The 10259-nt window shown below is 32.7% G+C and overlaps 1 protein-coding gene across 1 annotated transcript; it reads left to right on the top strand.

Annotated features, from left to right (window-relative positions):
• The first annotated feature begins 1005 nt into the window (after positions 1 to 1005).
• Positions 1006 to 9122, top strand: LOC107622964 (uncharacterized). Its single transcript, XM_016325049.3, has 9 exons — positions 1006 to 1350; positions 2145 to 2250; positions 4598 to 4911; positions 5071 to 5176; positions 5252 to 5605; positions 6236 to 6312; positions 6400 to 6524; positions 7666 to 7941; positions 8682 to 9122. The coding sequence occupies exons 1-9, from the start codon at positions 1223 to 1225 to the stop codon at positions 8699 to 8701; spliced, it is 1506 nt and encodes a 501-aa protein (XP_016180535.1). The 5' UTR covers positions 1006 to 1222; the 3' UTR covers positions 8702 to 9122.
• The last annotated feature ends 1137 nt before the right edge of the window (positions 9123 to 10259 follow it).

The following is a 10259-nucleotide window of genomic DNA, read 5'->3' as shown; positions in this document are numbered from 1 at the left end:
TGAAACTTAAAATATATATTATGCAATATCTAAAACTTTTAATAATATATATACTAATTTAGTAGTTAAAGGATGTATTTTATACCACAAACATGAGTTCAAGTCCTATTTCATATATTTTAAATTTATTTTATTCAATAATTTTTTTGTTGTTCTTTTTAATATTGTTTTTTACAATTCTTCCATTTATTATCATATAAAAGTACTTTAATTTTTATAATAATTTCTAATTGAATGTAATAAAAAAATATATACATAAAATTACGTTAGATTAAATTATATTTTTTTTGATATTAAAATCAGAATATATTAAGTAAATTATTTATTAATATAAATATACCTTGTATATTATATTCACTAATTTATTTTAAATACATATATTAAAAGTATTAGAGAAACAAATTTATATTATTTATGCTATATTTTTATAATAAGGATAACAAGTATAACTATATGCAAAAAGGCTTTGATATAAATGAATTTTTTTAAATTAATTTAGTTAAAAATAATATTAAAATATATAATTATTTTTTATTAAAACTTTTGATTTTAATATGGCACATTTAATATTTTGTTTTTGACCTCTTTTTATAAAATTTTTGGATTTTCCATTAGTTATAGTTGTGTATTGAATTATTTTAAAATTATTAAGACAATCACATGAAATAAAATGGCTTTAGAAGACCTCACAATATTTTAATTTTTAAGATATTTTTGTGGTTTATTTTATTTTAATTTGAATAAAATATTTTATTTGTCTTTTTTAATTATAAAAAATTATAAATGTTTAATTTAAATTACAAATTTTAGATATTTATTTGTTTTTTCCCTTTGTTTTTAGTTTTTGAATTTAGTTTTGATACGTTAATAATATAAAATATTTTATATAATTATATAAATATATTATATTTTTTTAATGACTATTTAATAATTGATATAAAAATAATTATTTTTATTAATGTAATATTACATAATTAGACTTTTTTGGTAGAAAACTATTTTTTCAAAATTAAATTCTTAAACTTTTTTCATGTAAAAGTTAAACATGAGCGGCGAGGCCCGAGCGGTCATAGGCAAAAATAGAGTAGAAAATGGAATTTGGCAATTTGCCCTAAGTTGGTATCCTGCCGATTTCATTTTGGTTTTGGTTTGAACCTGAACTGAACTGAAGGAAGTACCAACCCCATCGCACAATAACACCGATACATACACATATTTCATCATGGGAGAAGCAACACCAGAGACTGAAACTCCGAAGAATGTTGTCAAGGCTGAGACACCTGTTATTGTTGAGACCCAAATTGAGACAGCTATGCTTTCTCGCGTCCCTCACTTCAAGGAACAAGCAGAGTCAGTACTCTCTCTCTCTCTCTCTCTCTCTCTCTCGTAATTAATCTACTTAGTAGGTATATCGTTTTGCTCTCTTATGTAATAATGTGCACTTATAACTTTGATTTCTAGATTTTTATTTTGGGAAGAAAGAAACCTTGCTTGTGTTGTCGTTCGTTTATGATTTCTGGGGCTTTGGATGGTCTAGCCATGTTGTAGTGGTGTGTGCTTGTATGTGTGAAACTCTGAGTGAGGCATTATTAAAGGGAATTATGGCATATATTTTTGGCATTTCTGAATTGCTGAAGTCCAAAAGGGTTTAGGAAAATTTGGACAAAAGGAGAATCTTGGTCTATGGAAACGTGTCTTGTTTCCTTTTGGTGGTGTTTGTGAGTTGGGATCTTGGAGATAAAGAGACGGAAGGGTGGTTGGTAAAATGGACTCTGCTCTACTCATCAAGCATTCTCCAAGATCCCAACTCACGAGTAAAGCCTTGGTAGTCTGAACTCTGAAACTACCGGATGGTTCATTGAGTCGGATTTTGCTGACATGGGGACTTGGTGTCAATTCAATTAAGGAAGAAGATTATACTCCTCCTGTCTTAGAGGTAGCAGAATGTCTTAAATGACATGAACCCAACGACAATTGAATGCTATTGAATCCGTTGTTCTGTGTTCCTTGAACTAAAGTTTAGATATATGATTAGTTTGAGTAACCATAATCTTCCCTAAGTAAGGTATTTTGTGATCTGAGTTTATATATACACAATGGACTGCGGATGTATCTGAAATTGAGCAATTTTTTTTTTAATGCAGTTCTTTGACATTTGAGGGGGTTCGTAGACTGCTTGAGAAGGACCTGGGGTTGGAGGAATTTGCATTGGATGTCCATAAGAGATTTATCAAGCAATGTTTGGTAAAGGTACCGTATTATATTAAGCAATATTTTTTCTTTGCTTTTATTTTTATTTTTATTTATTGAGGATCTCTATTCCTCCATGCACTTTGTATTATCCAACACTTGTTAATAAATTTCTTCTTTTATGGAAAAAGTTAATCTGACCGTTGAAAATTCATAAGAGATAAGTGATCTGATTTTCAATTAATCTAGCAAACAAGCAGTTCAATGTCTAATAAATCTGGTCACATCTCTAACCAAACTAGATGTAATTTGTTGTGTCTTCATACTTTATTGTGGGACATCTTGCATCCTTATGCAATGGATTTTAATTGGAATATTGTGAGAAATAAGTGCAGATTGAGAAGTGTAATTTTCACAATGGCAAGACTTTTCTACTAAATTGTTCAAATGATGAAAAATATAGAAAATAATTCTAGTAATATTTGGCTCCATTTTGGATGCGACCCTTTCTCGGACCCTGTGTTAACGCGCAATGTTTGTGCACCGGGCTGCCTCTTGTTTGCCCTGTTGATGTCTTTGTATGGTTGTTCTTATCAATGGGTTCCTTGTTCAACCCTTCTGGTGGAAGGAAGGAAATTAGTATGTGTGATTTTTACTGACCAATGAGAGTGCCTCTTGGGATAAGACATATGAACTATGAAGGGCAGGTGGCCACCTAAGCAACTAGTTTGTATTAGAGTATCAAGTGCTGTTTCTAATATGTTACATAAATGAACAGTAATTTATTGAAGGTTGTCATGAGACCCAAAGAAGTTTTTTGTCTTTATAATGTTTAATTTGTATAATGTGGTGAATCATGAATGTATTTGATGCTAAGTTTGCAGAATCCCTGAAGGCATAGAATGACAATTACTTGAGTTTCATGATATCTTTTTGTTACATGCTGTGTTGTGTGTTTGATTGTCCACATACCACATTACTCTAGTGGTGAAATGGCTATGGTGTTCTCCCATAGAATCTCAATCTCTTTGGCATCAAGTTATCAAAAGTAAATATGGTATGGACAGTAATGGTTGGGACGCCAATGCTGCTACTCATTCTAGCCCTTGGAAATTCATTTTGAAAGGATACTCTGCTTTCAAACCGTTGCTCTCCTTTATGGTAGGTGATGTGTCTTATTTCTTTTGGGAAGACCGTTAGATAGAAGATACCTCTTGAAACCTGGTCTTTCCTCTTATTCATCATCTATCTTATTTGCGTAATTCTCTTTTCCAGTCTTTTTACATTGCACAAGGTTCTTGTTTCTCTTGGGACTTCCATTTCTTTCGTAACCTTAATGACAGGGAATCCTCTAAGATTTTGATTCTCTTATCCCTCCTTGATGATTTTTCTGTCTTGTAACCCTGACTAAAGGATATAGTCTCTTGATTCCTTTGGTAGTTTTGGTTGTAATCCTTCTTCCAATTTCTTACTCACTCCTAGAACACAACTTCTTTCCATCTAAAGTCAAATCTTTAGAATGCACAACTGTGCTTAACATAACTAATACCAAGGAATTGTTGCAGGTTCAAAGGCCACATAAGGCTATCTCCCCTGATGTGTGTGTTATGCATTGGGCAAATTCAGAGTCAAATTCACATATGCTTTTGCATTGGCCAATTGTTTTGTTATGGAACAATTTGTTTAGCATCTTTGATGAATGTTGTGTCTGTGCCCTGTAGCTTATACCAATTTCTATTGACTAGTTTGGGTTTGGTAGCAGAAATTATGGCAATGTGTAGTTTTCGCCACTATCTGGACTATTTGGTTGAAGCGTAATGCATGTACCTTCAATGACATTTTATAACAAGCATGTTTTATGGGGATAGAATCAGATGCCTAGCATCTAGTAGGTGTAAAGTTCATAATCTCTATAGGGGACTTTTCCTCTTGGACATGTTGAGAGATTGAAAGCTATATTTTATAGATAAATCTTGTTTTTTGTTTTTGCTTTTGTATAGAGGAACCCTTATCCCCCATTTTGTATTTATCCTTATTCTCATCTTAATGAAATTCTCTTTTTATCAAGAAAAAAAATGTCTATATACCTTGAATAGTATATATGTTGTCAAATCTTTAACATGGTTGGTTGTAATTAAATAATTTCATTATTTTGTAAATCTAGTGGAGCAATTATACCTGTATTTGCTTTTTATGTAGTATAATGGGTCATGTAAGAAGATTTTGATTAATATAATGAAATGGTAAATAGTGTGTTCTTTAATTTTCAATGCTAATTGCCATTGATGATTATTGCAAATTGCTTAAGAATGTAGTTGTCTGTTTGGACTCAAATTTTGAAATGACGAAAAATTCTTAAATTGTCTTATACCATCTGTCATTTTTTTCCCTTCATTGTGATGAATAGTGCTTAGAAGGTGTTGGTGATGATGATAGCCAAAAGATATCTGGGGAGGCAGGGGTGAAAGGTGCAAGTACAAAAGAACCCATAGGATCAACAGATGAATGCCAATCAAAAGAAGATGCAAAGGATCGTTGCCCTGAAGATGAGGAGAAAATGGAAGATTCTCCAGTCTTGGGTCTACTTAAAGAAAAAGAAAAGAAGGGAGTTAAAAGGGAAACCAAGGAAGATAAAGACAATGGTGGAAAAGTAGTTCCAAGTGAAACTCTAATTAAGAAAGCACTTAGAAAAAGAGCTACTTACATCAGGACTAATTCAGAGTATGCTACGGTTTCTTTCAATTATATATCCTTCTGACCTCTTTATGACATGTATACTATCCCTGTCTTTACATGCGGTACATTTATTCACATGAACTAATTCTGGTTAATATAACTAATTCTTAAGGTATAACTTTTGTACTTTTGACTCAATTTCAGGAAAGTCACAATGGCTAGCCTTCGTCGACTATTGGAAGAAGATCTTAAACTTGATAAATTTGCTCTTGATGCCTACAAGAAGTTTATTAGTCAACAGCTAGATGAGGTAAGTTCATATGCTGTCAATTTAAATGTAATTGATGCCTAGTCTGATTCTTAGAAGTCTTTGTTAAATGTGAAGGTATTGAATTCTTCAGAAGTTTCAAAACCTTCAAGCAATGCCAAGAAAATAGTGAAGAAGAAAGGTGATACCCCAGTGACTAAAAAGTTAAGCAGTGTAGAAGAGAGTTCTGATGCTTCAGATAATGAGAGTGATGAGGAAGATGTCAAACCAAGAAAGGAAATGGTTAAAAAGGCGAAGAAGCAGAGTACCACTGAACCTAAAAAGCGAAGCGGATCCATGGAGGAAAAAAATCTGCCTAGTAAGAAAAGGGCCAAGCCAGCTAAAGATGCTTCAGAAGACAGCAGTGATGCAGAAGGTAGTCGAGGAGACTCTGAAGATCAGTCCCGTTCTTCCCGAGAGAAACCCACGAAGGTCATACTAACTAATATTTATATGGTGATTGCAGTGATGAATTCTTGGTTCTAAGTTCTACAGTTGAGAGCATGATTTTTGAGAAATGCTAGGGGGTTATCAAAATTTATTGTTTTTGGCCATCACTTAACCATCAACTCAATTTCTTTAGTCTAGTTCCATTAGTCTAGTAATCCAATAACATACTTTATCCCATATTTTTAAACATTGATGGCTAACTGACAGCTAAAAACAATAAATTCTGATGGCCCTCTAACATTCTTCTTCATATTTTAAGAGAACAGTTATAATCTCAAAATTGAATAGAGGAGGAGGGTTGTGTTAGGCCCTTGAAAGCCAACATAAAAGTTTGTTGAATCTTCATGACATGGACCAAACACGTTAGAGCTCAATGACGTCGTTTGATCTATGTAGCCGACCTCACCTAGTGGGATAAGGCTTTGTTGTATTGTAGTTATGATCCCAAAATTTAGTAGCTGCTCACTTCAGTTAACTACATGCTTGTTCTTCCTATCTGATTTTATACAAAGCTTATTCTTCATATATTATTCTTTATTTCTTGTTAGTTTTTACTGAGTAAATGGATGATGCGAATCTGATTGGACTATATCTTTCTCTTCCCAACTGCAGAAGAAAGAAGTTTCAACTCCTGTGTACGGTAAACGTGTGGAGCACTTAAAATCTGTTATTAAAGCATGTGGAATGAGGTAATTTCCCTTTGTTGTATTCATTCTATGATCTTAGTTGTTTATTGGGGATAATACTAATAGGCTGATGTTATTGTCCTATTACAGCGTGCCTCCTTCAATTTACAAAAAAATCAAGCAGGCACCTGAAAACAAGCGAGAAACCCAGCTAATCAAGGAGTTGGAGGAGATACTGTCTAGAGAAGGATTGTCTTCTGATCCTTCTGAAAAGGGTGAGTTAAATTATTGAGATAATATATGTAAATATCATATCCTGAATGATTGAAGCATTTATTACTTTATAAGAGAAGCTATTGCTTCAGCTGTAGCTCTGCTCATTTATCTTCACTACAGCTTAAACAGCTAAATGCTTAGCTGGTTTTAACTGTTTACTAGTTTTAATCATGTCTAATTATCTAAACTGATGCATGTAAGCATAATATGATTTTAATTCGTCACGGTCTATCCATATTCAAATTAACCCCGTGATGGTATATACAACACCTGTAACTAACTTGGTTTAATAGTTGCAAACTGAATTGTTAATCAAACATGTTTTGGACGTCTTTATTAATATATGAACCTGTCTTTTAAGTTTTAATCTTTATTGTTGAAATTTATAATGTTATTTGAAGTGATTTATAATATAGGATAGCTAATAAAATGAATGGATCTTGCAATGAGCTTATAGCTCTTTCGCTCAGATGGATTCATCTAAGTTTTTCAGATCACTCTTCTTGTTCTTCTATGTCGGTGCTTGCACCTCCTATGTAACTGAAATAATATAAAAAAGGGAGGCAAAACCCATTTCTTTATGTATTTTTATGCACATGATAATGTCATCCTTATTGTCGGTTTTCGTTCGGAATAGTACACTAACAATCACTGCAGAAGTTGCCTTGCTAACTTACAAAACTGGGGAGATTGATTCCTTATTCATTTGGTACAATATTGTACAAAAGCTGATGGAAGCATGTTCAAGCTCTGATAAGAACAATTGATTAAATAGGGTATCTAAATAGTTTAAAGTAGATGAAGACCAAAAAAATCATATAGATGAAACCATTATGAAAGTGTTAGGTTTGAATGTCTTTTCGATGGATATTGTTTACAATTCACACAATAGCATCATTTGGTTTGTCTTGATGCTGATTCTAATTTCTCTCTGGAGTGGAGGTCAGTGTACCACAGGTAAAGTTGAATTCATTTTCTTGTTAAGTACTCTGCCTTTTCATTTTATTTTTATGGATTCTGCATTGAAGTGTACATAATGACTGCCTAGTCCTTGGATATGATTTGGTCCAGCTATATGTTATTCCATCCTTTTTCATTTGATACCTCTTTTACCCTCATTTTTTTCTCTCGTGAACATAGAAATCAAGGAAGTTAGAAAAAAGAAGGAAAGAGCAAAAGAACTTGAGGGTATTGATTTAAGTAATATTGTGTCGAGTTCAAGAAGGAGGTCAGTGACAAGCTTTGCACCTCCTCCTCCAAAGCCCAAGATTCCAGTTGAAACTAACGGCAATGATGCTAAGTCTGGTGATCGTGATAAAGATGATGAAGATGATGATGATGAAGAGGATGAAGAAGATGAAGAGGAGGAAGATAGTAGTGATGCTGAAGAAAGTCAAAGCGATGAATTTAATGAAGGTAATTTAATATATGATGTGGCTCTGCATTTTTATCTTTGGTTTATGAGTCTTAAGTTCTGCAATCTCTGTTCTTGAATGCTTTTCGTGGAGGAGTCAAAATAAATAAATGCTTTGATAGGAATCACATTAGAGAGCTGCATGGATCTGGCCTAGGCAATTGCATAACTTAATGAGCTGTGAGCCATGCCAGTGCATCATAAAATGAACCTGTCATTTCAGGCCTAGATGCTCTGAACACTTTACTGATTACGGAGGATATTTTACCCCCCAAAAAGATACTTGTGTGTCCAGGATGGAATTATGAACGGATTTATTAGGAGAAAACTAAGTCAGAATATACCCAAAAAGAAAAGGAAGAAAATAGCACTAAAATAGGTGCTAAAATCTTTCCTTAGGTGGCTTGGTTGTGTTAATAGATCAAATGGAGAGTAGCCCGTGGCTAGAGGTAGAGACCCTATGAGAAACCATGCAAAACCATTGTGGAAGATTTAGATTTTATTTTTGAGTTGGTTCTACAATAGGAGAATGTAGTCTTGTCTAACCCACATAGTTGACGGAAAATAGATTTGGTGGTGCAGTGGTGCTCTTATTGTATATTTGTGTATGCAAGGCCTAATCTTCTAGTAACTTTGATATTTGTTGTCTACATAGCTTTTGTTTATTTTATGCATTCTGTCCACCTCTCTACAGTCGAAGTTTTACACAAGGTTTACATTGTTGTCGTTCTTGTTTATGCAGATGAAGACGACAGTGATTGAAATTAAGGCAGGTACTTTAGTGGTTAAAACTTAAGAAAGGTTAGAGTTGAGGACTTTGTAATGTAATGTGTCATCTCGTCAGCTTGTGTACTTACAAGACCCCTCCAGCTTCTCATCAATGGTGTTATATTTTTCTGAGGACCACATTGTTAGGAGCCTTAGACAAACTCTGGTTAGAATTTAGTCTTGATGGGGCGTTAGAATTTAGATTGTGCAAATGGCAGTACGATGAGTATGAAGTTAATACTGTTTTTTGTGTTATTACATCTCAGCAAAACATATTTCAATTAGTAAGTCTACAGTTGGTTGCGCCTGAATTGGCTTTGTTGGAGGTATTGTATGTGCTAAAAACTCTGATGTACAAATACTCAAATACTCATTTTTAATTTTTTATGGTAAAACAAGTAGTAGTTTTTTTTTTTTTTTTAAATTTTAATTTGAACAAAAATTTGGAAATAAATTAATAAATGATATACTATATGGATTAATCCACGAAAAAGAAAAGAGGATTAACTACATTAACTACATGTATGTTCTATGATAGATAGAATATTATATTAGTTATAAGGAAAAGTCTAGGGGACCAGCAACTTTTGTGTTTTCTAGTCAGCACTTAACCATCAAAACAAAAGTGAGTGATCTCTCATCATTAGATGTAATCTTACACCATTAAAAACACTATTGATGGCCAATTGATAGTTATAAAACACCAAAATTGCTGTCCAACTAAAATTTCTCAAGTTATAATATCATTTGGTTTATGTAACTATGCGACCTCATCTAATGTAAGGTTTTGTTGTGTGCAACATATACAGAAATAGTAGTGGCAGGGGAACTATTTTAAGTTCATTGTGGGCGCACACAATTAACTAAGAATTCAGTTCAGTATTGCAATAATTCTGGTGTTACTAACATTGTATTGGTTTGATAATATGCCACTTCCTCTGTTATTTATTCACTTCTAAATGTGCACATACATTAATAAAATAATTGAAAGCTTTTTAACGTTATAAAGTCATAAAAATATTTTACAAAATTACCTTTAATTGTCATATTTATTCTCTAATTATTTTACTTGCATCTCAATCCCCATTTTCCAATCATATTATTGAATACGAATATAATTAAAACAAGGAATTAATATTGCATAAATTTTCTAAATGGACAATGATTTGAGAACATACATCAAGCAGTCAAGTTTGAAGAAATTTTCATCGATAAATAAAATGAAATTGACTTTCATAAATATTTGATTTGAAATTAGTTTACCAAAATGTAATGTGTCGAAAGTTAGGTTGAATAAAAAACGAGCCAATATATATATCGCGTTCTTCACAAACACTGACACAAAAACAAAACTCGACGTTGAGTTCTTCACACTACATGCTGCCACTCCACAAGGCTGCCGCCAAATGAAAACACTACTCGTATTTTCACTAAATGAAACGCTACAACTATACCTATGATGATGATGTCGTGTTTTTTGTCTTTGAAACGCTACATCTTATATGTCCTTTTCTATGTTTTTTTTTTTTTTTTTTAAATTTTTGGTGCACAT

This window comes from Arachis ipaensis, chromosome B10, assembly GCF_059453495.1.
Source record: "Arachis ipaensis isolate K30076 ecotype BB chromosome B10, ASM5945349v1, whole genome shotgun sequence".
NCBI classification, from domain to species: domain Eukaryota; kingdom Viridiplantae; phylum Streptophyta; class Magnoliopsida; order Fabales; family Fabaceae; genus Arachis; species Arachis ipaensis.
The sequence above is the reverse complement of the archived record's forward strand: the minus strand, read 5'-3'. Positions and strand labels throughout refer to the sequence as shown.

Coding starts and splice junctions, on each gene's coding strand:
- LOC107622964 (XM_016325049.3), top strand. CDS start 1,223: ATGGGAGAAGCAACACCAGAGACTGAAACTCCGAAGAATGTTGTCAAG. Junction 5,606..6,235: donor CCCGAGAGAAACCCACGAAG/GTCATACTAACT, acceptor TCCCAACTGCAG/AAGAAAGAAGTTTCAACTCC. Junction 6,313..6,399: donor ATTAAAGCATGTGGAATGAG/GTAATTTCCCTT, acceptor GTCCTATTACAG/CGTGCCTCCTTCAATTTACA.